The sequence below is a fragment of the Aulostomus chinensis genome, chromosome 1 (genome assembly GCF_037954235.1).
Source record: "Aulostomus chinensis isolate RoL2024-O1b breed Wild chromosome 1, RoL_Achi_v1.0, whole genome shotgun sequence".
NCBI lineage: Eukaryota > Metazoa > Chordata > Actinopteri > Syngnathiformes > Aulostomidae > Aulostomus > Aulostomus chinensis.
The window spans coordinates 57,824,557-57,852,090 of NC_141320.1; the positions used below are offsets into that span (position 1 = coordinate 57,824,557).

General features: G+C 45.5%; 1 protein-coding gene and 1 long non-coding RNA gene across 2 annotated transcripts; one reads left to right on the plus strand and one right to left on the minus strand.

The window, feature by feature from the left end:
• Positions 1-13,759: 13,759 nt before the first annotated feature.
• On the plus strand, positions 13,760-20,086 carry atp1b1b (ATPase Na+/K+ transporting subunit beta 1b). Its single transcript, XM_086213359.1, has 6 exons — positions 13,760-13,998; positions 15,857-15,985; positions 17,641-17,796; positions 17,905-18,089; positions 18,454-18,537; positions 18,658-20,086. Exons 1-6 carry the CDS (start codon positions 13,908-13,910, stop codon positions 18,916-18,918), a joined length of 906 nt encoding a protein of 301 aa, XP_086069485.1. The 5' UTR covers positions 13,760-13,907; the 3' UTR covers positions 18,919-20,086.
• A 4,073-nt stretch (positions 20,087-24,159) lies between these two features.
• On the minus strand, positions 24,160-26,507 carry LOC147272414 (uncharacterized). The gene is made up of 3 exons (XR_015117867.1): positions 26,302-26,507; positions 24,604-24,784; positions 24,160-24,471 (listed from the first exon to the last, which is right to left on the minus strand). It is a non-coding gene; the product is annotated as an uncharacterized LOC147272414 (long non-coding RNA).
• Positions 26,508-27,534: the final 1,027 nt, after the last annotated feature.

The following is a 27,534-nucleotide window of genomic DNA, read 5'->3' on the forward strand; positions in this document are numbered from 1 at the left end:
CGTCGCTCTGATTGGTTGTAGCGCTATCCTATTGCGTGCAGAAGGAGTTGGAAAGATCGCCGTTCGTCCAGCCTCTCTGATAGAGCCCTGCCAATGACGTGTCACCAAACCAACATCTTGGTGTAGGTCTGGCTTCCCGGTCTAGATCCGAGGCTCAGCTGGAGCGTTAATAGAAAGTAGTCGTTCATAATCCAGGATATTTATCAAACTCTGAAAAATTTGACATTGTTGTAATGTTTCGAGGAGAGAGCATGTAAATCTCTCACTTCAAAAACCACGCCGCACCCCGGGGGATTATTTGGCTCGGCTGTAGCTCAAACGAGTTTTAGATGCTTCAGCCAGATGAAGCTGTGCTCTCCGACTCTGAACGTGCTTCACCAAGACAGATAAAAATCTCTGGCGGGATCAGAAAAAAAACACGGCCTCAGAGTCCGGACGGGGTTTAAACCTAGTAGCCACTGACAGAACGGGTCTGTTGTGACGCGCGGTGCTTGTTGTTCCATAATTTACTGCTAAAACCGCAGTCACCTGACCCTCACAACAGCGTTTGCGCCAGGTTTCGGTGGTGGAGTGTCTTAACTCTTGTGCGACCGTGTTGTTCAATTGTCCCCAGTTCAGAGAAGAGAGCAGGAGTCTATTTCAGTGGATCAGGTCATCTATCTGGTTCAAATATTAACCATCACATGAATTATTGGAGGGAACGAGCGCTAAACTTTGTACTTGGGGAAAGCGGCAGCGAAATATGAGTGAGATGCGGATTAATTTGTAACCAGTGCAAAGTTTCGCAAGAGCGTATTTCACCCCAGCGCCAGGAGAGTCAGGATACGTGACGCGCGCCCGACGCAGCTCAGACAAGAGCGACCATGAAAGTTTCATAAGGAGAGTATTAATTACAGAGTGGACGCCAGCAGCTGAACACTGATTTACAACACAGAAAACTGCTGACAATTATTAAAAAAAAAAAAAAGATAGAAAATCTTGACTTTGTTGTGAACGTGGTTGTTGTCAATCACTTCTACACCCCCCCCCCCCACACACACACACACACACACACACATTTGCAACCTCAAACCCTGTTGTTACATGTCAGTGACGAAGCCGGTGAAATGTAAGCGAGCCTTATCTGGTTCCCACCTACCCTCCGGTGTGACATCACGGCTTGGCTTCAGGGGGATTGGCTAACGGGTCCCACACAGAAAAAAAAACAACAACACCAAAAAAAAAAAAAAAAAAACCCCACACACATCTTCCCCGAGTGCAGCGACACGACGAGACACAAGCGGTTTAATCAGTAACACGGAATGTTTATTGAAAGAAATCAAAGACTCCCCATCTCTTGTGATTCTGACGTCGGGGATGGTTAATAGAAGGAACAGAAGAAAATAAACCGACCGCCCAATCTTCTCTAATCCGACTCTTCGCTCATCGTATCATCAGGTCAAACCTTCACCTACCGACACGCCACACAGTTGGCGGTAAATAAGTGGGCATGGCCATGTGACGTCACCAGTTCTTTTCCTGGATTTCAGATTTCAACCTTTTTTTTTTTTTTAGCATTTTAAACATTCATCAACTGGAAGTGACCATATTTAGATCGTGACATTTATGTGTAATGATGACGTTGTCAGCGCGATGACATACGTGAGAGAGAAACACAGGCACGCAGCCGTCGCAGCGGGAGTTCAGACCCGGGTCTCCTGGAAGCTTGAATGCGCCCCAATGCCGAGCAAACGCGGGTCCAAAAACCCGCGTTGACGCGCGTTTTGCAGTGCGAAAAGGGTAGAACTGAGATCTTGGTTTATTAAACGTGCTTGAAGCTACATATTTTTTCCAACCTTCAGATCCTAAACTTATCAGGAAAATTACCGAGGTGATAAACAGAGAAGTCGACCCTGACTGCTCTTTGTTTCGGGGTTTTTATGATGGAGTTCCGTTGGTGATTTCTATTTTCCCACTTTTGTAATCCAACAACAAAATAGTCTGACACCTCCACACTGTTTGTTGTGCCATTTTTAATCCCCGACTATCTTAATTGTTTTGCCCTTTGTGCGGAATTATCCAGATTTACCAAAAGCTTTTTTTTTTTTTTCTTCGGTACAACTATAATTTTTTTCCAGACATTCCAGCTTTTTGCAGCCTCTTAGAACAAGTTAAAAGTAGCCACACATTCTTCTCTCAGCGCTACACATTAACCAGTGCCTTTGAGAGAGGGCATTTAAACTTTCCATAATGGTCCTCTGTCAATTATTGACCTCTGGCATTATAGTGCGGCCTTGGCTTGTGACTGCAAAAAAAAAAAAAGGACTTCAGTCATTCTGTATGACAAAAGTGTGAAAGATTTAGTACCAACATGTTCAGCTGTGTGTCTAAACATGGTGAAGGAGGAAAAAAAGGTGACTACTGTTCAAGCGTTAGTCGTGTGTGCCCTTTAGCTGAGTCCAAACTCACACATCCACTCGTCGCTTCAGCTCTCTGTCAAACTTTTACAACCGTCTGCACACATTTGGTGCGAGTTCAGTTTAAAGGTACAATTAGACGGAGATCTGAGTAAATTAGCGCTTCATGTACAGACCTCCAAACCAAGAGGGGGCAGTATGGTGCTCAAAAACTTGGGTGTCCACCCTCATTGTAGCAAATGCTAACCACCTTAAAGCTTCGATGTAATGCTAGGATATTGAAGTACACTGCGTCTAGTATAGCCTACCAGTCCCTCCAGAAAAATGCGATTATGCGATCGCATAATTCAACGCATTGTCAGCCAAAGCCGCGTTTATGTCAGAGCCGCACTTTGGCCGCATAATTTGCAGATTTCCACACAGAATGCGTGAAATGTTAAAGGCTTGCATGAGTTCATAATCCTAGCATTCTCGCCGCAAAGAAGTCTCACAAATCTTCGCCTGAGAGTTGAAAAAAATGTTGCGTTGACTTCACACAAGAGCAGCCATTTTCCTCCTGTTGCCTTGGGAACATTGTGAAGTGACGCCATCAAAAAGCTGCCAACCCCGCGAAGAAGACGTGATGTAGTCCGCATATCGGTCTCATTTGCCAACAAACAAAAAAAAAAGCTTGGAACTTGTTTGACTCATCAAGGTTTTGTCAGTTTGAGCCATGGGTTTATTTAGATTTAAATAAAGCAAGATGAGAACTTAATTCGTCCCAGCACTGTCGGTGACGTAGCATGCGTATTTAGCATAGGAAGTCAGTAGAAATGACTCTTTATATGAAGGACGTAGCCTAGTGAGAACAGAGAGTTGGGGGGGGGGGGGGTAATTTTTTTCCAGATTCATCAAACCACAGTTTTTGCAAATTCCCGCAATTTCATCGCATAAATACCCCCCATATTCCATCGCATTTTTTTAGGCAACATGCTGCATAATCAAGGATTTTTTTTGCCCGCAACAATCACAAGAAAAACTGGTGTATATAACCTGACTTCATGTTTCACTGCTGGAGCTCAAACCTGATTAACCTTGGCGTAGTTGTAGTTAGTCCTGCTCACGTATTTGAAACCCATTGCTTGTCTTTCCCCGCAGTTCCAGCTATAGTGGCCTCCTTCTCGCTCTCTTTCGTGTAAAATCAGGTGTATAATTTGTAGCCAAGGTGACAAAAAGCCGCTGAAGTTGCTAGCAGAAGTGGGTCGTGCATCAGCGCTAATGAATGCCAATGAAGGCCTATCTCAGAGCAGACAAAAGCCATAAGGGCTTGTATGGCACTGGCTATGATATATGGGTTAGTTATGTTTTCTGTTCACATGCTACTGATCAAAGTCCCGCTAATTAGGGAGGACGCTCACGTTGTGTCCCTACAGGCTACATGTGCATTTCCTCCTGGAAAAGACCTGAAAACCCTTCCATGTTAATACATTTTGCACGTTTTCTTGCTAATAATGCAAAATATTTCGTTTCGAGGTCCCTCTCAATACATCAAATTAAAAATGTCAAAAAAAATTTAAGGGAATTTATTAGTTTTCATCCACTGGGAAAACATTAAGAGTCTGTGGGCCAGTATTGTCTTCACAAGCTGCAGCGTTGCAGTAGCTTATAAAACGTTAGCTTTGAGGAGGAGTTTTAACGTTCTGATCTGATTGGTTCATGGTCTGTTCTGCCGACTTCCTCTTGACCTCTTTTCTTGATGGAACTGTTTCAGAGGAATGTTACACGAACTACGATCGTTTGGCACATCATTGATTCCAGTCCGTTACCATCCTACGTTTCATAAGAGCCCTTTTAGACAGAGAATGCGGCAAATTTGCGGCCTGGTAGTGGAGGGAATTTGCTGTCTTGTCTGTGCGAAATGGAGGCGTAATATTCCTCTTTCCAAAAAGTGGCCACTTGTGTGGGTGTGAACATGTGACGTGCAGCATGTAGTTGCATGTGAACAGCGATGCACAACATACACGTTGAGAGAATATTCAGCCCCGCGACAGTCTGGCAAACCTCGTAGCGTCTCAGTCCAACCTCCCTCTGCCGCTGCGGCTGTTGTGGTCACAGACCTGGTGGAACATTTTTCGTAAGTTTTTCAACTTGCTGGCGATGTTCCGTCATTCGATAGCCGATAGCCACGTCGACCAAGCTCCTCTACGACCCTTCACAGTCCCGTGAGGTGGTTATCCACGATCGTAATGTTTGCGAGTTTGCATAACATTCGCCGTGTCTGCCCACCTTGACAGCTTGGATTTACATAGCAATGGAGGCGGCAATACGTGTACCCTCGGAGGGGGAATATTGCTGGTCTAAAACTGACCCCCAATTTGCTGCACTCTGTCTGAATACTCGGACCGAGCCACTAAAAAAGACAGGCAAATTAGCAGCTCGTTGGCCAGTGTGAACGCTCCAACTAAAACTAGCTTTTTTAACTGATTTTCCATCAAGGCAGCTCGAAGGCCAATTGACTTGAAAAAGTTCTTTGCATTTTAACAGTCAACCAACTGGCTCTCGGCCAGGAAAACTGGTTCCATCGTGGCACCAACACTTGGCTGGTCTAGAAAAACTGCTTACGGAAAAGCAGAGACACATACAGAGGTGAAACAACTTGGCCGTACGATGGCCCGCCAGCTTGGAGAGAAGCAAACTTGTACTTAGAAAGTTTCAGAAGTTGTACCAACTCAAACCAACACCAGCGCAGAACTTTGCACAAAGTTTGTATCGGTGGAAAGGGAGTAAAAGACTTTCTTGAAATGAGGCGTCCCGCAGTCCATGAGCTCTTTCCTCAGCTCATGTTTGCCCAAAACAAACTGCTGCCCACTGAATCCGGTCCTGCCCCTGTGCTGCGCACTGCTGCTGCGGTACCGTGAGCCAATGTACTGATACAAGATGTACTACTGCATTCTTCTGTGTTTCACCTGTAAACAACTACCCCGTACCCTCACCCATAGGTGCATGATATGGTCAAGGTCAAGAGCCTGAAACGTGATCTTGTGGAAGCATGAATAAACTATATGCTCTATCCACTTATTTTTTTGGTCATGTTAAAGATAAAAGCCATGAAGAGATGCAATACCTGTATTATCAGCATTCGCAAGCAACTAGTTTGGTTGGAAGTGTACTGGTTAAAGCAAAGAAAAGCTATTAACTCTACAACTAAAGATGCAGTGAGAGATAAGACCAATAGGTGCTTCTTCTGTCACATCTACTACAAAAACGTCTCGTACCTCGAGATGGATTTATACTATTGTGTGGAATATGCCGGTATAGCTAGTTGAAAACCAACCCATCCCACGTCTCCATGTCTGACTGACCTTCACAGCTTGGTTTTAGGTTGAAACGTCAACCCCCCTTTAAATTTCTGAGGGGAGGGGGCTGTAGCTCCACTGTGGCCACCGCAGCTGCAACACTCTTCCCCTAATCACATGAATGAGGGAACCCACAGATCGTGTGAATACAGCTTAAAAACAGCAAGTTTCAGGCTTCGCTTTGCCATGTCTGCTCGTTTGATTCTTTTGGAATGTGGAGAGATTTTCTCGTCTCGACTAGAATGGTCAGCCGTGTTCTGTGACCTGTCATTTATAATGGGATCTTCTAATTGCACCAATCCGCTAACGTTGATTGTACTGAAGCTACATCGCTCAGGGTGTACACACAATGAGAAATAATCCTTTATTTGCCTGTGAAACTTTGTAGAAACGAAAACCAAATCAAATTTGATTTAATCCACAGGTCAAGATAACTAGTAATTAACCTCTCCGACCCTGCTGGACCCAGCAGGGTGCCCATTTTTAGCTAGTCTAGCAGTCTGGCTCAGTGAAGGGTGACGTCTCTCTGTTGCCTTGTTGGCTTCTCCGTCTGTCTACCACTTTGGTCCAGACGGAAATATCTCAATAACTACTGGATGACAGGCTGTGACATTTGATACAATCATGCATGGCCCTCAGGGGGTTAATCCTAATGACTCTGGGGATTCCCTGACCTTCCATCCAACACCCTGCTCAATTCAAAATGTTATTTGTCCTTAGTATTGTCATTGTGAGGCTAGTAGCATGCTGTTGCTAGCTTTTTTGCTCGGAGCAGTGTTATGCCTCTAAACACAACCACAATCAACCACTAGTGTAGCCAGACTCTTAAATCTTGTCACAAGCTCGTGTGATGTGTGGCCAAGCACTTCCTGCAGGCACTTATTTTATGTTACAGTACAGATGTTTGGCTATAAAAATACAGAACAAATGCCTAGAAATTATGCGCAGAATCTGGACCAACATCTGGAGCAGTGAAGGCAAAAGAGTCACTGTATCCCAGTTTTAATATGTCTTTTTAATTTAGACCAAAGAGAACGAACAATGAGGAAATACTTTGCAAGAAAATGTACACAAATATCTGTTATATACCTAGAAATGCCACACTACAGTAGTATGCCTACTACGTTAACTTGTTTGTGTCACTGTGACCTTTGACCACCATCAGGTCATCCTTGAGTGCCAGTGGATGTCCATCCATCCATTCATCCATCCATTTTCTTCCGCTTATCCCTGTTAAGGGTCATGGGGGGCTGGAGCCTATCCCAGTGGCTTTCAGGCGTGAGGCGGGGGGGGGGGTGTTCACCCTGGACAGGTCACCAGTCCATCACAGGGCCACCACATAGAGACAGACAACCATTCACACTCACAGTCACACCTACAGTCAATTTAGAGTATCAATCAGCCTCGTCCTCTCTTGATGTCTTTGGACTGTGGGAGGAAGCTGGAGTACCAGAGAGAACCCACGCAGGAACAGGGAGAACATGCAGACTCCACACAGAAAGATCCCGTGCTGGAGCCGGGACTGGAACCTGGAACCTTCTTACTGTGAGGCGACAGTGCTGAACACTGCACCACCGTGCCACCTCCCCAGTGGATGTTTGTACTATAACTGAAGAAGATATCCTCAAAGGGTTCCACAGATATTGACCTTTGCCCTTTAATGTTGGTCTGCCAAAATATGTTTTAGTTAGTCCTTGAGGTGTTCCTGAGTTTTATTGAGAAGAAGATGAATGGATGGATGTCTTCTACAATGTCGGCCAAAAATGACCGTCTTGCTCTTTTACCAAAACCATCCACCTCTCATGTCTTTTGGTTTTCAATCCAATTTACTCCTAAAAAAATCATTTAATTAATGAATCGATTTGCTTTTCAATCTATGAAACACAACAGCAGTTCCTAATGAACAAAGGCCGGCAAGTTTACACCAAGGTTTCACAATGAGACGAAACAGTTGCAGCGAAAGATAGAACAGCATAATGAGCCGTCTCAGCTCTGAGGAGGACCCGGACAAATGTTGAAAGTCAAACTCAACTGGTCAAAAGTCAAAGGTCACTGTAAGATAGAAGGGAGTCACTGTTCAGAGATGCCACCCCTGACATCTTGTACTGCAGCTCAACTCCTTCACAAAGGAAGAACAGGATAATTGGTTGTGGAATGGGGTCAATTCAGGATGTGTCTGGAGAACAGGGAGCTGCTGGAGAACAGGGAGTGGCTGGAAAACGGGGATGTGTTCAGCTTCCATGTTGTTGACAGCCTATGAAAGCATTGTTATATTGAAATGTTGAGTGACAAAGACGAGACCCTTAAACTGCCAGTCAGAGGTTCTCCAGCTCTGTTCTCTCTGGTACTGTAACTGCTATGGACAAATGTTCCTGTCGAGTAGCTGTGACGGCACCAAGCTGCTGAAGCTGACCTCCGTGACATCTTACTGTTGAAAAATGAACATTCCCAGCTGAGAGACTTATCAGACTGACATGGAGGCTTGCAGTGCGCCAGTTACCCTCGGTGAGACATCACGACGTGCCAAATCTGAAGGACTCGCAACAATTTTTTGTCGCTTTTATTAGGAACAACTGTGTTGGGGTCATTGCTTTGAATCAGCACCTTGATATTCTGCTCAAGTGCTCATAAACATTGGTTGGCAGAATTCAATCTTGAAGATCACGGAATAAATATATTTCACATGTAAAGTTTTATTTATAAACACATTAAAAATGGCCGCAAAAATAACAGCACCCGTTTGTACTTTTGTTCGGTTCACACTGACTCGATATCATGTTTTACCAGTGTCCTCTGTTGCCAAAAGATCTAAAGTTTTTCTCTTCTTTAAACTGCTGATGTTCAAGGGGTAAAATACACCCTTGCATTCTTTGTGCTGGTTGACTGAAGATCTGAATTCAATATTGGCTGAAAAAGCTCAGAGGGTAAAAGCCTGGCTGGCACAGCAGAAAACTCTCTAAAACTCTCAGTGGTCTTCTAGAAATACATTTCGATGTTTCAGTGGAGCAAAATACACTGAAACGGGTCATTTTACGGAGAACAAAATGAGATAAATACCTAGAGAGACAGTTATTGTTGCGCCTTAATGTGTAGAATTAAATCAAATGTTTTATAACATGCAAAAAAATGACATTGATGACGCTGCAGGGTCCCAGCACAGAGGTGAAACCAGTCATTGTTTTCTGCTAACAGTTTCCCCTCTGCTACACTCCCACATCATGAACAGAACCACAGAGCAGAGAAGGTGAAAATGGTGGGAGGTGATACAGAAACTTCCGTTAGCGTTAGACCTTAAATAGGAAGAGTCACTTTCACCTTGCCCCCCCCCCCCATTCCACAACCCCCCTCCAGCACCCTTACACAGTGCTTGTTTATTGTGTACACACGCAGACAAAAGGCAGTAATTGTCAGGGCTTGGTCACTGACAGACACTGAGATGTATCATTATAGACATGGAAGGATTTATCTCACTGGTTCGGTGATTCTTTGCTTCACGCAACTCAGACATGTAAACAGAGGAAGTCGTGCACTTTCAAACACACCGTACCAGCACGGTTTCAGTAACGAGTACAGTTGCTTTCATTATGTTCAGAGCAGCAGATTAGTAGGAATAGAAGCAACAAGAAGTAATAGCTTCCACCAGGGAGGCTATTTTTCTCTATGCGTTTTTTTCTGGGCCCCCTTCTTTTTCTCAGGAAATACAACATGGACCCTCAGGAGAAAGAAGCCTGGCTATACTTTTGGAAATATATCCAGACGTGATGGTTTCAGGTGCACATTTGCGTACGGGTCGACTAAAGAGTTGGCAGAGGTCTGCCCTTTTCCAGCTAACGTGCTAACGCAAAGCAGGTTAAAGTAATAGTTTGCCCAAAAATTATATTCAAATTCTCACCAGTAGTTTTTATTTAAACTAATGAAGATGTTTTGTATTAGTAGTATTACTTCGTAGTGACTCCAGAATGCAAGAAGAGCCAGCTACAAATATTTAGCTCGTAGCTAATGGAGAGTAACACTGCAGGTCAGTGCCACCATATTTGAACATGTTATATTATGGTTTTAATCAAATAAAAGTGCTTGTGTGTGACAAGATGACAAAGATATGGATTGTATCAGACAATACACTTGAGAGTTAGCAAACAGACATTATTTTGGACAGTTTTGCAGCTGTTAGCTGTTATTAGCTTCAAGCTAAATATACGTGGCTGGCTCTGTCTGAATCGTGAGCCACAAAGAAGTTATACAGGACAGGAAAAAACTCCTTTCTGAACTCAAAACAATTATTTGTGAGTATCTGAAAGGCAAAATGCACTTTTTGGGTGAATATTACTTTAATTGTACTTATAAAACATGTTTTGGGAGGCATCCAACGTGAAGTAGATAGTGTGTGTTGTCAGTTTATCAGACAGAACACGAATACAGAAATATTCACTGTTTACGAGTAACAGTTTAAAATGTGTTCTGCAAATTCTTGTTGTCAACAAATACAAAAGGTTTGTGAATACCGATTTTATCAGTTTCCTATTACTACTACTACTTATAATACTGATACTACTACGATTAGCTGGGCAGTAGCCTCTGAAGAGGATGCGTTTTTGTTGGCATCATTTTGGTACTCAATCATATTTTCTATTTCATGTGAAATTGAGGCCACATAAACTACAGTATGTGTAGTTGTGATAATGAATATTTCTCACAGTGGGGAAGTCTTAGCATACACATAACAGTTCTCTTGTGGATAATCCATTAATTGCGGTTTTGAGCACAAGAAAATAAAGCTTATAACCAGAACAACGCTTTGGGGTAGGACTAAGCTTCAAAATAAAAATTAGTTCCAACCTCTGCACAAACTATTGATGCACAAACTGAACAAGCTGATTGGGTTGTGGGTTTCTTTTCTTTCCACTTATGTCAGATGGAGCTCCTCTAATTCTCTCAGGGGGTCCAACAACAACGAGATGTTTGAGGTGTTTAATGTTTAGACTCAGGCTGGTTAGCAAGTACACCAGTGATGTTTCTACGACCATTTGTGGTGATGGTTTCAGGTGCACATTTGCATACAGGCTAGAAGAGCGGATGGCTGCTCCCTTCCAGCTAACGTGCTAACAAAGCAGATTAAAGCAAAACTTCGCCCACAAAAATTGTATTTGTCCTTTCAGATACTCACAAATAGTTTTTATTTAAGCTAATGAAGATGTTTTGTCTCTCCAGTATTACTTCTTTATGACTCCAGAACGCAGGAAGAGCCAGCTACACATATTTAGCTTGTAGCCAATGGAGACTGCGGACTAATTACATCAAGGCTAACTAAAAGCGTCTTTTTACAGACTCTCAAGGGCATCATCCCGTATAAATCCTAATCTTCTTTATCTAGCCGCATGCTCATCAATCATGAAACCGAGTTAAGTGTTACATGTTTCTATGATGGGGTGGCCGTCTCGCAACCGAAGGGTCGCTGGATCGATCCTCACTTCCTCCAGTGACCATGACCAAGAATCCTGGAGCAAGGAACTGAGCCCCTACTTGCTCCTGATGGCCCTTTGATGGACTGGTGACCCATCTAAGGTGAACCCCACCTCTCACCCAGTGTCAGCTGGGATAGGCCCCACACACACACACACCCTTAACAAATAAGCGGTATAGAAAATGGATGGATGTTTCAACAACCATTTGTGTCCCCATTAACTAAATAATGTTCCACAGAATCTTTTCACAAAACATTTAAATAACCTTTGTTATGTGTCACGTGTGGTATATTTTTACAACATTATAAATGTGGCCAAAAGATTGATAAATTATTGTAAAATACAGGAAAATGTTTAAGAAAATATAACCCTGCCAGTCAAATTCATCTGTCTGTTGTGTGTTTTTCAAAATAGTGAGATGGAGAGTCTGCAGTCACCAACAATGAGCACTACTGTCATGAACTATAAACCAGCTTTGAAGTTTATTGGGTCATTTTTGCATCACCATATGCAAAAAAAAAAAAAAGATGTTTTTCAGTCTCAGGATCCTTCTGAATATTCATGAATACTAAAACACTCGTCTGACAGTCAGCAGAGGGTCCGGTGAGTCTCTTCCCCTTGACGGTGAGGTCTGGACAGTGTGCTATCTTGTCCTTGAGGTGATATTTTAAGGTCAAAACCCCTATGAGTGTAATCCTGGTCTGAAACACACACACACACACACACACACACGTGTTTACATTCAAACAATTGTACATAGCTTAAGGGATTCAGATGGCAGCGCATTGCTGAGTGATTTCACGGGCTCATGCGTGTGTGAGCTCATGTTTGTGTGTGTGTGTGTGTGGGGGGGGGGGCAGTGTAAACTCATTTGACATGAAATTACTCCACACTAGAGCATAAACCAGGAGTGTTTTATTCACAGGAGCAGGAGAAATGTCCTTCTTGCATGAGTGAAGGGTTGCAGGCTGTGGAAGGCCAGATATATACAGGTTTCCAGTGTGTGTGTACTTGGCAGTGCTGCGTAACAAGAGCTTATCATCCCTGTGGGTGGGGGCAGATTAACTGAACCCCACCGGCTTCAGTGCTGATAGTGAAATAATCATGTTTTTGTTAATAATGACATAATGGCTGTTTTTAGAGGAACCGTCTTCTTCCCCGATTGCAGGTTGGTGCACTGTAATCTAGCATCCTGTGTGTGTGTGTGTGTGTGTGTGTGTGTGTGTGTGTGTGTGTGTGTGTGTGTGTGTGTGTGTGTGCGTGTGTGTGTGTGTGTGTGAGCTACACATCAACACTTACGGACATATTTTTGAAAAACAAACCTGTTTTATTAGTCATTCACCTAGCAACTGGCATCGAGCAGATACAGAATCTTGCACTTTTCCTACTTTACAAGTTCAAAATCAACCGTCCTCTTTAGTACGAAAAGTCCAAATTTAAGTGCAGTGGGTACAGAACTGGGGGTGAAACCACTCAGATTCAGTTGTCAGGAGTCTAAGGGGGAGTTTTGTGCCGGAGCAGACGTTTAATTTCCCCCCTTTTGTTGTCTAGGACACTTAAAAAACAACAACAGATTGATGACAATCAGTGCACTCCTCTTCCTGTGGGGGGTGGGGGGGGGGCATCATGGCTCAGGAACAAATAAAAGTTTACAGCGTGAGAAATATTTTTGTCAGTGGCTCCACGATGATGAGCACAAACCCCTGACCGGAACAGCAAAACCAGATTTGACTCCTATCAAATGGAAGTGGTCCTAGAACCTGGCCCAGGGGTACCACTCATTCAGTTCATTCATTCACTCAGTCAAAAATTGTAGATTTTTTTTTTGTCTTAAACCAATTTTGTTAAAAGATTGTGCTGCACATTTTTATGTTACATAACACACATGCGGTTTGTGTCTTTGGTCAGGAGAGAAAACCCCAAAAGTTTGGGATAATTGTAGGATTTTATGCTGATCTGGGAAAAATGTATTTGAGGTGTGGTGGAGGTTGGTGGGATTACGCCTCTAGTAAAATCTGGTTCAACATGGGGGGGGGGGGGGGGCTGAGCCATTTGATGGACAGCTTCTTCTCCCTATCCTTCCTGCTCAGATGGACTACACCTGTTTGTAGTTTTTTCTTAGTTTGAATGAGAACATGAATAAAATGCAATATTTGTTATCCCTACCTTGCTAGAGCATATATATATATATATAAACAGACACACAGTACTACCGTGTTGCAGGTGCCGCACAAGTGCAGGTTCTGAGGAACTGAACTGCTTCTCAGAATGCTGACGCGGTGTGACGTCACCGGTGCGCGAATTAATGACATACTTAGGCGAAAGAATGATTTCCGACCTGCACAGACAAAATCTGCAGAGCTCATTCTCAGTGCGTGTGTGTGTGTGTGTGTGTGTGTGTGTGTGTGTGTGTGTGTGTGTGTGTCGCGCCGGTGGTCCATCCGTGCTCGCCGCAAACGTCGCAACCACGCACCGCTTCGCCGCTACCTAATTGGCTCGCGCCGCTCCGCCCATCCACGAGGTAACTTGTTGGGAGTTTCGGGCGGAGTCTCGGAGGAACGGTTTATATTAAGGAGGCTTCCAAAGGAACGAGCTGGGTGCCTCTGCGTCGGGCTCAGGATTTAGTGAACGCACGGAGAGGGTCCGCGGGAGAACCGGAACTCACCTTTAACGGGACATACGTTTAAAAAAAAAAAATCAACAACAACAACAAGATGCCTGCAAATAAAGAGGACGGCGGGTGGAAGAAGTTCCTGTGGAACTCGGAGAAAGGAGAGCTGCTGGGTCGCACCGGCGGCAGCTGGTGTAAGTGCCCGCTGACAGCAGAACGGCATGCGCGCGCCCACGGTTAGAGGGAGCGCGCACCGGCTGCCTCGTGTTTCTTTACCACCTGTTTGATTTGACTTTGCAGCATTCAGGAACGCACCGGCTCTGCTTTGCGCCATTGCTACAAATACATCTATTTATATATTCAGTTGAATTCACATGCGCATTGTTGCATTCGTGCGCATTCACGGCGCGGAGGAGCGTGGTGGTTGTTTTGTGTGGTGTGTGTGTGTGTGTGTGGGGGGGGGGGTGAGTGTGAAGTTTTTTAATGGGTCGTCAAAGGGTTAAAACTGCATCAGAGTCCAAGGTGAGTCAAGGTGAAAGGGCCCGCTCGGGACTGGAGGGGTGGACTATCGATCCGGGTCGGGTTCCTGCTCTCAGATGTCGCCGTCATCCACCGGACGATACTACTGATTAACTCCTCCGACCTTCCTTCTCTCGTTTCCTCCGAGGCGACACTGCGCATGTCCTTGTTTCTCCCCTCAATGTCACGCGGCTCCTCAACCCGGAGGAGCCTCCTCTCACCTGGGCTAGAGGAGGCTCCGGTAGCTCGGCCCAGCTATCGCAGGAGCTACGGGTGTGAGAGGCTGCCTCTGGCCGGGCTGTGTTTGTCCTTCGGAGGTCATCAGAATTGCTGATGGTGGAGGTGGAGGGGGGTGGGGGGTGTGCCAGACGCAGCGCTGGGCTGAAGGTTGTGATGGGATGAATCAGATCAGACTCTTCAATGTCCTGGCTTCACCTTCCTGGGTGGGAGATGAGGTGTTGTTGGGAAAATCAGGCGTGGGTACCCAGGAACGTTCATTCCTCCCCCAGGAGGACCCGGGCTCTGACCTCAGGACCTCCTGGTCCTCCCATCAAGCGGCTCAAGCCGCCGTGACTTTTGACATCGCAACTTTAGCTTCAGAGATTAAAAGATGAATGAGGTATTTTTTTTTAGTCACGGTGGATTTTAGGATCCGGCACTGGGGCGGCAGAGCAGGGTGCCAGCGGACAGGTTGCCCCACCACCACCCACACCCACCCCAGGGTGCATGAGGGTGCTCACCGGCGTCCCCCTGGAGTCTTCATGCTAGAATTGATCCCAGCGGCTCTGGGTAACACACACCAGTTGGAGTCCTGTGAATCTGTAAAGACAATAGCTGCCACTGTTGTATTGTTGGGGGGGGGGGGGTGAATACCCCTTTGTAGCCTCCTCCATCTGTGGGGGTGGGGGGGCTGTCAGACCTGCGTAGATCCAGACCGGCTAGATGACATCACACAAGTCCCTCTTGGACACTGAGAACTGCTCCTGGTTTTGGGAGGACTGGACCTTCTTAAATCTTTCAGTGTGATGTCGCCACCAGCAGGCATCACACTGAAATAGTGTGTGTGTGTGTGTGTGTGTGTGTGTGTCCCCTTGGTGTGTGACATCTAGCAATTGCAGCTCTAACTGAGTGACTGTAATTTTCAGTCTGATGGAAGCTGAGCCTCACGTCTCTCTCTCTCTCTCTCTCTCTCTCTCTCTCTCTCTGGTGCGCAAGTGTTATTTTTCCTTTTTTTCAAACACGCAGTCATCCGTCACACACTCTTCCTCCTCCTCTGACTGCGGCGGTGTGTGAACAAACAAACGGGGTGACTGTCCCAGCGCCGCCGCGCGTTATCAGTGTTTAGCGCTAGAAATGTCGTCGTTGTAAGACCTGTTATTCCTGCTGTAGAGGAGAAACTTCTAGAAAAGCCCCGGACGATGCTGGCAACCAGTTTTATTCCCCTCCCTCTGATGTGATGATCAGCAAACCGGTGGGTTTGTTTTCATAGTAGATCGGGCTGCGATGACCTTTCGTTCTCTCTCCTCTCTGCAGTCAAAATCCTTTTATTTTACGTGATTTTCTACGGCTGCCTGGCGGGGATCTTCATCGGAACCATCCAGGCCATGCTCCTCACCCTCAGCAACTACAAGCCAACCTGGCAGGACAGAGTCGCACCTCCTGGTAAGAAGCCACAACCGCTTCCTGTCTGTGTGCCCGCCTTCTCGCGGAGGACCGGGTCTGGGTTTGTTCTGTTAGCTCATTCAGCGTCTTATCAGTACGGTTCCACGGGGGACGGTTCCACCGGATCGTCGGGATTAAACGGAGGAGCGCTAATCAGTATCGCCGGCGTCACCTGCTTTGCTGCTTGTCCTCTTTCTTCTTCTTTTTTTTTTTTTTGGATCTCCCAGAGAACGTGGACTTCAGTCCGAGGGGCGGTACGCATCAGCAGAGACTGTTTTGATAAACATTTTACGGTTTTGATCCGTTATCGTCTTGTTCCTGAGATGTGATAACAAGCTGAATACCTTTTCCTCTTGGTTTAGAATTGTTGAATTTTAGCTCAATGTGACGAGCTACCAGTCTTACTGATGGTGGAGAGGTGTCCCCCCTCTCCTAGGCTCCGTGTGTGTGTGAGGCAGCAGCAGCAGCAGCAGGACAGGAGACGCGCGTCGGCGTGACGACAAGTGTTAATTTGTCTCAAATCAAAAAAGGTGAAAGAAACAAAAAGAGCCTGCTGGTGCCGCCGCTCTGCCCCAGGCTGTCAGACCTGGTTCGTATCAGCTGTCACCACTTACTCTTAATTCTCTCAGTAACTTGATGACAGCCCCCCCCCCCCCCCCCCAACGCCACCACCACCTGTGGTGCGGTTGAAACCAATCGGCTGATCGCGTTTCTGGACTTGCAACGATTGATCTCTGACTCCGTAAATGTTTTCTTTTCGTCTGTCAGTAAGTCGACGCCGTGTTGCTTCCCGTGCGCGGTCGCGATCACGACTCCCTGCCTCGTCTCTGATAATCATTCTGATCAATCGTATAAAGATATTGTGTCCTGACACATGCGATTGTAAAATGTGACCCAATTCTCGTCATTGTTGATAAAGGGAAGGAGGGGACTCTTTCTTGTAACATTTCGGTATGATAACAAGTATTTTAAACTGCAGTTGTAAATGCGGTGACGAGTGTGAAAAGTGAAACTTATCGCACGTGATTGTCAGAGCGTAGAACCTTGGGGAACCCAGAGATGAAACATGACATAAAACATCCATCCATCGTCTTCTGCTTAGTCCTGTTCAGGGTCCCGGGGGGGGGGGGGGGGGGTGGAGCTTATCCCAGCAGCCTTCAGGTGAGAGGCGGGGTTCACCCTGGACAGGTCCCCAGTCCATCACAGGACCAACACATAGAGACAGACAACCATTCACACTCACACCTACGGTCAATTTAGAGTATCAATCAGCCTCGTCCCCTCTTGATGTCTTTGGACTGTGGGAGGAAGCTGGAGTACCAGAGAGAACCCACACAGGAACAGGGAGAACATGGAGACTCACACAGAAAGATCCTGTGATGGAGCCGGGGCTGGAACCTGGAACCTTCTTGCTGTGAGGGGACAGTGCTGACCACTGCACCACCGTGCCGTCACTGATATAATCTGAAATGCTTTTTCAATTTTAGCGAAACTTCAGTGCCATAGAGACTGAGAGTGAGCCTCAAGGTTCATACCTATGCCCAGATCAGTCCGCCTGAGTTTAGCTAGACCCTAAGCTCTTGTATCCAGCCTAACTTTGACTGCGCAGGTGAGCTGTTTTCACCCGTTCAGAGACTAAGCTGTCATCTCTGCAGGCCTCACGCACACCCCACGATCGGACAAGTCCGAATTCTCCTTCAAGGTGAAGGATATGGAGACCTACCTACCCTTCACCAAGCCCATGAGAGAATTCCTGTCCAAGTACAGCGACGATCGGCAGCTGGACCAGATGAAGTACGAGAACTGTGGAGGTACGCCGCCCCCCCCCCCCCCCCCCACTTCCATCTTCTTCTTCCAGGAGTAACCAGCAAAATATTTGGACTCTGTCTGTGTTGATATGAATGTCAATCTCTCTTCAGATGAACCCGACGAGTACAAAAACAGGGGCGACCTGGAGATAGACGTGGGGGTTAGGAAGGCCTGCCGTTTCCCCAGGTCCGTTCTGGGACCTTGCTCTGGCATTGAGGACCCGGACTTCGGTTTCAAGCAGGGTAAACCCTGCCTGATCGTCAAACTCAACCGGATCGTCAATTTCCGTCCAAAGGTAATCCCTCACACCGATTCATTTTGAAACATATTTCAAAGGATTGGGGAAAGGGAGCCGAGGGGGGACGATGTCTTTGGACCCACCAGCTGGTGCTGTCGGTCCTGACCCTCAGCCTGACCTAGAGTTGAACCAGTCCTCCGAGGCCCCTCGCATGAGGTCCAACCGCTGTGTTTCCGAGACAAAAGTTGCATCGGCCATTTGAAATGTACTTAAATGTTCGCTCCGTGTCGAACTGCGTATCTGCGGCAGTAACCGGACCAGCGTGACGTAGCTGGGACGTGGAACCAGATTGTTGCTGTGTGGATTGTAGGCTCACTTCCTGCCTCATTGTGGGTTTGTTTTTTTTGTTGTTTTTTTTTAGCCTCCTACCTCGAATGAAAGTATCCCTGAAGATGCTCAGTACAAGGTGCAACCCAACGTGATCCCCCTCTACTGCACCAGCAAGGTACTGGCAGGTTCCCCATGTGGGTTCTCTACCCCGCACAGGGCAAATGCAGAATATCCCTTTTTTTTTGGTCTTGGCACTATATTTCGGTGATATGTTTGTCTCTCCTCCTTCCTCCAGAAAGAGGAAGACGCCGATAAAGTCGGCGAGGTCAAGTACTACGGTATCGGCGGCGGCTTCCCCCTGCAGTACTACCCCTACTACGGCAAACTGCTCCACCCTCAGTATTTGCAGCCGCTGGTGGCGGTTCAGTTCACCAACCTGACCTTAAACACCGAAGTGCGCATCGAGTGCAAAGTGTTTGGAGACAACATCCACTACAGCGACAAGGACCGCTACCAGGGACGCTTCGACATCAAGCTCCAGGTTAACACTTTATGACCGTCATCAGGACCGTAGCACTTTCCCCTCCCAACGCCCCCCAAAACAACCACCACCCCCTTTTTGTCCGTAGGGAAATATGACATCATGTAGGAGATAAGTCAAGGGGGGGGGGGGGGCGCGGGGGGGCGGCTCTAGCAGTTAAGTCAAGCACAACTAGTCTGAAAGAAATAAACGAAAACAAAAACAACAAAAAAAAAAAACCAACCTTCAACGGGACCGACATGTAATCGTCTGCTTTGGTCACAAGCTTCTCCACCTCTCTAGGGTCTAGCAACTTAAATTTAGAGGACAAGTAGCAGTAGGCTCGATCAAATTATTTATTCTGCCGTTAAAAAAAAAAAAAGAAAAAGAAGAAGAAGACTTTTCCCACCAGCCGCTGGACGCGCTCGTCAACCAAACGCAAAAGTGTGATTTCCACCGGCGGCGGAACCCGCTGCCCCGTCTGTCCGTCCCTCATCGTATCGCTGCCTCGCGTGGTTCCAGTCCGTAGTTTTTGGAGTGTAGTTGCAAAAAAAAAAATCCAGTCCCTCCAAACCAACGCTGTTCCTTATTTTTCTAACGCGAACGAGCTTCAGCGGTTGGAAGCGCGCGTGCGAGGGCGCACGTTTGACAGAAACGCGCGCCCTCTGATCGATCGATCGAAAGTAGCCTCGCGCTCTTCTGGTCTGTTGAATGAAACGGCTGCACTCCAAGGGAACTTTTTTTTTTTTTTCTTTTCTTCTTCCTCTTTTATATTTGTCTTTTACGTCCGATCACAGGAAAATCTTAATACTCTAGCCTTATTTTTCTTTTTTTCACGCTTTGTCCAATCACTTCGATGTGTGACGGGGTTTTACTTCTTGATCTTATGCCTTTTTACCTTTTTTTGGGGGGGATTTTTTTTTTTTTTTATATTACGTAGAGTTGCGCATCCGGCCTTTCCTGGACGAGCAACGGCGCTAACTTGAGTGTTTCAAAAGAGCTTCTTTTTGTTTGTTTTTTTGTGTTTTTTTTTTTTTTTTGTGGTTTTCTCCTCATTATTCCCGGAAGTCGTCACAACCGTTGCGGTGTGACTCTCTGAATGTTTTTAAGCCATCGGAAAGAATGGCGGAAGAATTTTATATTTATGCAGTTGTACATTTTTGTTTCTTTGCAAGATATTGTAATGTATAAACGCAATACCAAAGTGACGTGTTGAAGAGGGTGTTTTATCAGAATCAATGCAGTACTCGCGCGATGTTTCGCCTAGCAACCGTTTAAATGGTTTACTCTCGATTTTTAGTGGTTTGCGGCCATGGTTGTAGTTTTGGTCTCGAAAGAGGTAACAGGCGGTTAATCGCCACATTGACCCGACGTTCATGCAGTTCCAAAAAAGATAAGAGTTCCACAAGAGCTCGGTGGCTTCACGTGACTAATGATGTTGGCAGTATTCCATAGGATCATGTTGATGTTACGCTTGACTTGAACTTCAGTCAACCTGCCATCGGTTCATCCACCTTTGTCATTTAATTGAAGAGAGAAACAAATAAAATCCTGGACCTTTCTTCTTGTGTCGGTCTTTCTTGCGGTGACTCCCTCACATTCAGGCACCCTGGGTCTGTCTACCGTCGTTCCGATGTGGTGCCGAAAATGCAAAGCGTTGATCTCTGTGTTCAAAACGAACAATCAACCCGCAACTCTGTTTTCTCTGTTGTTGTTGTTGTTGTTGTTTTTTTTAACCCTCAACTTCGTCTTCCAGGTGGAAACCGAAGCCTGAGCGTCCTTAGTTGCCCCTGACATCTAGTTCTTCACCTCTTTTTGATATTCAAATCTTTCAGAATGATAGCTGATAATATGAATGTCTCGATCCGGAACGACCGGCAAGGTTTTGGTGATGAACTGTGACATCATGCAGATACGCGATAGTTGTAGCGCTAAAACTTTTAAAGCCATTTGTATACGTTTTTGTTGCGTTGCTACAATAATGCAGCATAGCGCTAACGGCAACTTTGGCATCATTTCCTTTTTTTTTTTTTTTTTTAAATCTTTAATGTTAAACTGTTTATTTTGTTTGTTTTTTTTTACCAGAAGGGAGAACAGGTGAGCTATTGGTTGATTCGGGAGTCGCAGCGGTGATAAGATCTGCTGGCCGGCCAATCAGCTGCAGGCACGCGGTTCTGTAATTACAGGAAGTAGCAGCTAACAGAGGGATGTTGTTTCACACTGGGCTGGACAAGGGTCCTGTCACTAGAGAATAGGTATTAAGTCACCCGGAGCCACAGAGGGACCATTACAGCTAGCCAAGCGCACACATGCGCACACACACACACACACACACACACACACACACAAGATCAAGTTCTCTTATGTTTTCAGGCCTATTTTCTGCTTGTCTGGGTGCCGGTGAGACAAAACAAGTTTGTGAAATATGGTGGCCTGTTAGGATGTTTGAAAATGTTTCATGACTTTCTAATGAAGTATTTGTACACAGATGAAAACTGCACACTCGACTGGAGTCCTGTGGTGATCAGGGGGGGAGGGAGCAGCTGTACCTGTGTCTCACCTGACTCAAACGGGCAATTAACTGCGGGATCGTTATTTAGATTTATGAATTTACGACCAGTTATGATAACCAAGAGCTCCGCCTCCTCTCAAAGTCTTTGGGTGCATTTCCCATCAGCCCAGTGTTGCCTTGGCAACGTTGGGCCAATCAACACTTGAGAAGGGCTACTTGATGATGGAGGTGTGTTTGCTTCTCTTGCACGTTGTCCACCTTTAGATACAGTTCACGGTGACCTCCTGTTACTACCCTGACAGCTCAGGTGTCAGGCTGCTAGTTTTAGGTGTGTGTGTGTGTGTGTGTGTGTGTGTGCGTGTAAAATGCAGAACTAACTGATCTTTCCAGATAGGAGACTAAATCCAACAGAGACACATCGATCATTTACGGGGAAACAAAACATGAATTTCTCATGGTTTTGGCGTCACGTGCATGGAAACAGACATGTGATTCCACATGTGAAGCACATGTGATGATCTCATCATGTTTTCATACCTCTGAAAGACTTTTTTTTCCCCCTCTTCCTGACAGGAGGGACGTCACACTTCTAAAAACACAGTAATCACAATGAAAAGCGTTAGAAACTGAAGTACATACTCAGAATATACACGTAAATACACAAACTACACAAGTATATGCACAATATACAAGTATATACACAGAATATCCAAGAATATACAGAGAATATACAAGTACATACTCAGAATATACAAGTACTTACATACGCAGAATATACAAGTATATACACAGAATATACAAGTAAATACACAAAATACACAAGTATATACACAATATACAAGTATATACACAGAATATACAAGTATATGCACAATATACAAGTATATACACAGAATATACAAGTATATACATAGAATATATAAGAAAATGCACAGAATATACAAGAATATACACTACTGACTACTACTGCTGCTGCTGTGACTACTCTATTACTACTACTATCACTGTAACAGTGATAGTAGTAGTAATAGAGTAGTCACAGCAGCAGCAGTAGAGCAGAGTAATCACAGCAGCAGTAGTAGTACTCGTAGTCACAGTCTACTACTACAACTACTACTGTTGCTGTAACTATTCTGGTACTACTACTACGACAACTTCTCTTCTACTACTTCTGGTGCTGTGTGGTGTGGTGTACTACTACGATGTGGTGATGACTACAACCACTGCTACTGCTGGGGCTACTTCTACTACTAATGTGACTACTACTACTGCTGCTGGTGCTGTGACTACCGCTACTATGACATACTACATATAAATAAATAAATATATACATGTATGTATGTATGTATATATATAGAGAGAGGGAAAGAGAGAGAGAGAGAGAGAGAGAGAGAGAGAGAGAGAGAGACCGCCACCGGGTTTGAGTCCCGGCTCCATCACAGGATCTTTCTGTGTGGAGTCTCCATGTTCTCCCTGTTCCTGTGTGGGTTCTCTCTGGTACTCCAGCTTCCTCCCACAGTCCAAAGACATCAAGAGGGGACGAGGCTGATTGATACTCTAAATTGACCGTAGGTGTGACTGTGAGTGTGAATGGTTGTCTGTCTATATGTGTTGGTCCTGTGATGGACTGGTGACCTGTCCAGGGTGAACCCTGCCTCTCACCTGAAGGCTGCTGGGATAGGCTCCACCCCCCCCGTGAGCCTTAATAGAAAGGAATAAGCGGAAGACGACGACGATGAATGAATGAATGAGTCCAATCCAGCACTTTCTACCTGGAGTTTCCCTCTGAACGCATGTGAACACTGGAGGGCAGCAGTGCCGCACCAGAGAGAGAACATGAGAACAGTAGCCCCATGTCATGGTGGAACCTCAGAGGACTTGATGCGTTGACGTAACGCGCGGGGGAGCGGTCAGGTTGTAGCCATGAAGTATTTATATTTATAGTATTTGTGTTAAGGTGTTCGGCGGATCAGGCGATACCGGTCGTAAACATCAGCCGATTTAGAGAAAGAGAAAAACCCCGTGCGGGTGGAGACAACACAAATTAAATAAGTGATTGCTTCCAAAAGAAGTCGTAGTGCCAACGACTATAAAATTAATTCATACAAATATTTACACACTAACAGGTAGAACGGATCATCACCGTCGATGTTTGATCATGTGACCCGTGGTCGCTGTTCATGTGCCCGTTAGCAGGATTCGTTGTTAGAGGTGAACTGAGCTGAACCGGGACATGAGGGATGAGGGGGGAGAGCTGGGTGACACGCCTGTGTGTGTGTGTGTGTGTGTGTGTGTGTGTGTGTGTGTGTAATGAATGTAATTGGTGACTCAGACAACTGGTGGCTGTCAGCACCTTTTAAACACGTCAGCACCGCCGGGAATAGACGCCAACAATGAAACCCTCTTTCGCTCGCCTTCTTCTAGCAGCAGCTGATTCACTCTGATGCTCAACAGTCAGACGCTTTAAATCATCAACAGACGGAATTCAACATTTATTCTTTTTTTTTTAATCCCTGCGTTTCATCGAAAGAACGAATCTCTGCTTGTGTATTTAGTAAAATCAAGTTTTCAGAGGTTATTTACGCTCCCGTCCGCGTGTTTTTAGGAGAGTTCGGTTCAAAGTGATGAAGAATTTGATGAGCACGCTCGCCGAGGTCTTGACTGACGTGTGATTCGGCAGCGGAGCCCTTTGGGGACGAGACAAACCCATAACAGCTTTGGCAATTACGGGTGCACATGGGGCCCGTAGTTATCCGTGTCATCGATGGGCGCCACTGCCTGGAGACAAGCACCAACAGATCTGAATCCTGAGGGACGGACGCGCGCAGGCTGCGGGCGGCGCGTATGACGTGACCAACGACTGAAAAAAATGGCTCTTGTCAGCTTTGATTTCATGTCCTGGTCGTTTTATTTAGAGACGGTGAGGTTCAGCAGGTCGTTTTTTGTGTGACCTACACTGAATCAAATAAGAGAAAAGTGGAATTCTAGATTTGATGCGTCTTGTTTGACTCCACTTTACTGGAACGAAGTGAATTTCTTGTCCTTCACATTCCAGACAGCAGCTTAACAGACCCCTCCTGTTGAATACACACACACACACACACACACACACACACACACACACACACACACACACACACACTGCTCAAAAAGGATATCCTTAAAACAAGTCAGAATGAGGCTCAGTAGTGTGTGTGGCCTCCACCTGCCTGTGTGACCTCCCTACAACGCCTGGGCTGCTCCTGATGAGGTGGCCGATGGTCTCCTGAGGGATCTCCTCCCAGACCTGGACTAAAGCATCCGCCAACTCCTGGACAGTCTGTGGTGCAACGCGGCGTTGGTGGATGGAGCGAGACATGATGTCCCAGATGTGCTCAGTCGGATTCAGGTCTCGGGAACGGGTGGGCCGGACCATAGCATTAGTGCCTTCGTCTTGCAGGAACTGCTGACACTGCAGCCACATGAGGTCCAGCATTGTGTTGCATTAGGAGGAACCCAGGGCCGACCGCACCAGCATATGGTCTCCCAGTGGGTCTGAGGATCTCATCTCCGTACCAAATGGCTGTCAGGCTACCTCTGGCGAGCACATGGAGGGCTGTGCGGCCCCCCAAAGAAATGCCACCCCACCCAACGTCCTGCACTTATATATATATATATATATATATATATATATATATATATATATATATATATATAAATATATAAGTGCATGTTTGTGAGTGTGTGTTTACCCTTACACCACTGCCAAATGCACTTCACCGTTTCTTCGGCTAAATTTGGCCTCTTTTTTAACTTGGAGCTTCCATCTTGTTACCGAATGTCGTTAGCTAACCGTTAGCAGCGGCGGTTTGTCAAGCTAACGTTTTTGGGTTGGGAGGTGATCTCTGCGTGGGAGTGTAAATTCGTACTCCCGTCATAGAATGACGATGAACAAATCTAGTCGCTTTATTTGAGCTACCGGTTTTGTAAACAATAAATGAACTGCTTGACGGCCCTCTGGCAGGACCTCGAACCTCATGTTTATCCTCAATGACAGGATGGCTGGTTTTGGTAAACACCAAAGACATGCATCCAATCATGTGCCAGCGAATAATGTGAACACTTTCTGAAAACATACCAGTTTGGACTCATATTCTGATCGATGTCATTGGTGAGCGTCTCTACCCCGGCGACGGACGTCCGTTCTCAAGAACACGTGCGAACCGTGATCCGTCACTTCTCCTCAGCCGGCTCGCTCAACAAGCACCAACAGATTAACGTTAATCTCATTTGCAGCGACTGCAATCTGACCCTGCGGTGGTGTGTCCACAGCGGCGCCGCATTTGATTCATTTCCTGTCGCACGGAGTCGTACAACCATTTACAACCTGAGCAGCATGGGGGGCTTCAAGTCTTGAATCTAACAAAGGTGTCAAAAAGCTGTTTCTTAATCAGACGACAAGCGTTTACCTGGATTATATCCTAATTTTAAATTCACTGCTACACAGGCTTTAGCGTTTGTTTCGACACATATTTGACCTCATAGATTTGTTCTTCTGGTCTCTCGTGGCTCGTCTGCGTCTTCTCCTATTTATTTTATTCTGAAAATATTTTACCAGGGTGCCACAGGAAGCCAAAAAAAAAAAATCCATCATTTAAACCCACCTTGTGAAGTAACTAATACCCACCACCATCTGGCTAAGAAGATGGGTACAGAAAAAGATAGGAAAGAGCACAGAAACGCCACCGCTGGCCTCCATGTTGTTTTCTGTACTGTTTCTTGACATCGAATGTGGCCCGTCTGACAAAAACAGGCGTGTTTTCAGTGGGGAAATGTATTATAATTCAAAATAAACAGCTAGAAGAGGCCTCGGGGAACCGAGAACCATCAGAACCCAAAAGGGAACATTAACAGATATCCCCCCTCACCAGATAAGCCACCGCTCCCCGGCTCTGGGAAGCAGAAGTTGAAGCGGTGCTCAGATTAGCTGAAGCTGCCGGAGGTGGAGTCCGATGTCTCACTTTAGCCGTAAGAGGATTTACGCCGACTGGAAGGGATATAAATAAATCAGTCCTGCTTATCTACCTGTTGACGGTACCATTTATGACTTATAATAACAAAAACAAACCAACGTGTATTTATATATTCAGGATTTAAAATGATTTATTTCAAAACAATAGTTGCTAAGATATAACCGTCACGGCAAAAACAGAAAAGCACCAACGCATTCTACAGTAGCATCCCATCATCATAGTTCAGTGCTAGCACTGTTGCCATGGTGATATCAGTGCTACCCCTGACTCTACATGTTATATATAAACAATAATACTTCTATAATAATAATAGCAGAATCTAATATTTTAAAAAGTTTTAAATTTGTTTAAGCTTTTAGCTATTAGCTTTAAGCTATTTGTTTAAGCTGTTAGCTATTAAGTATTAGCTTTAAGATATTTGTTTAAACTGTAAGCTAATAGCTATTAACTATTAGCTTTAAGCTATTTGTTTAAGCTTTTAACTATTAGCTTTAAGCTATTTATTTAAGCTATTAGCTATTAACTATCAGTTTCTAGCTAATAGCTATTCCAAACACAACCAAACTGGGTATGAAATGGAATGACTGATTTTATGATAGTTTAAATGCTACGTTTTTGTTCTGGAACATTTCAAGGTTTTTCATTCATGTTTAAGACTTTTGTAAATCTTTCTAACTCACGTTCAACATGGACCCTGGAGGGTCCCGACCCCTACTTTGAGAACCCCCTGCCATATAGGGCGACTTGTGTTGTCCACAACATGATTGATGCAACATGCAAAAGTGCGGCTTCTTTTATTGAAACTTTTTTTGACACTGAAAACAACATTTTGACGCGTCGACACTGTCAAGTATTCACACGCCAGTTGAATCAGTGAGTGAATGAATTAAAAGGAATTAAAACCCTAATTCCCAGATAATCCCATCTTTCTTGCCATGATATAATCCAGAGCGATGTATAGCTGGTGTGTCCTCTCATGCTAGCTGATACTCAGGTACTTAATTTAAAAGCACTGATAGCAATGTCTCCTCCCCCTCCTCCTCTGCCCCTCCCTTCACCCTTTGGTTGGGGAGCTGGAGCAAAGTGGAGGAGCAGAGGAGAACCTGACAGCCGGGGAGTATCTCATCA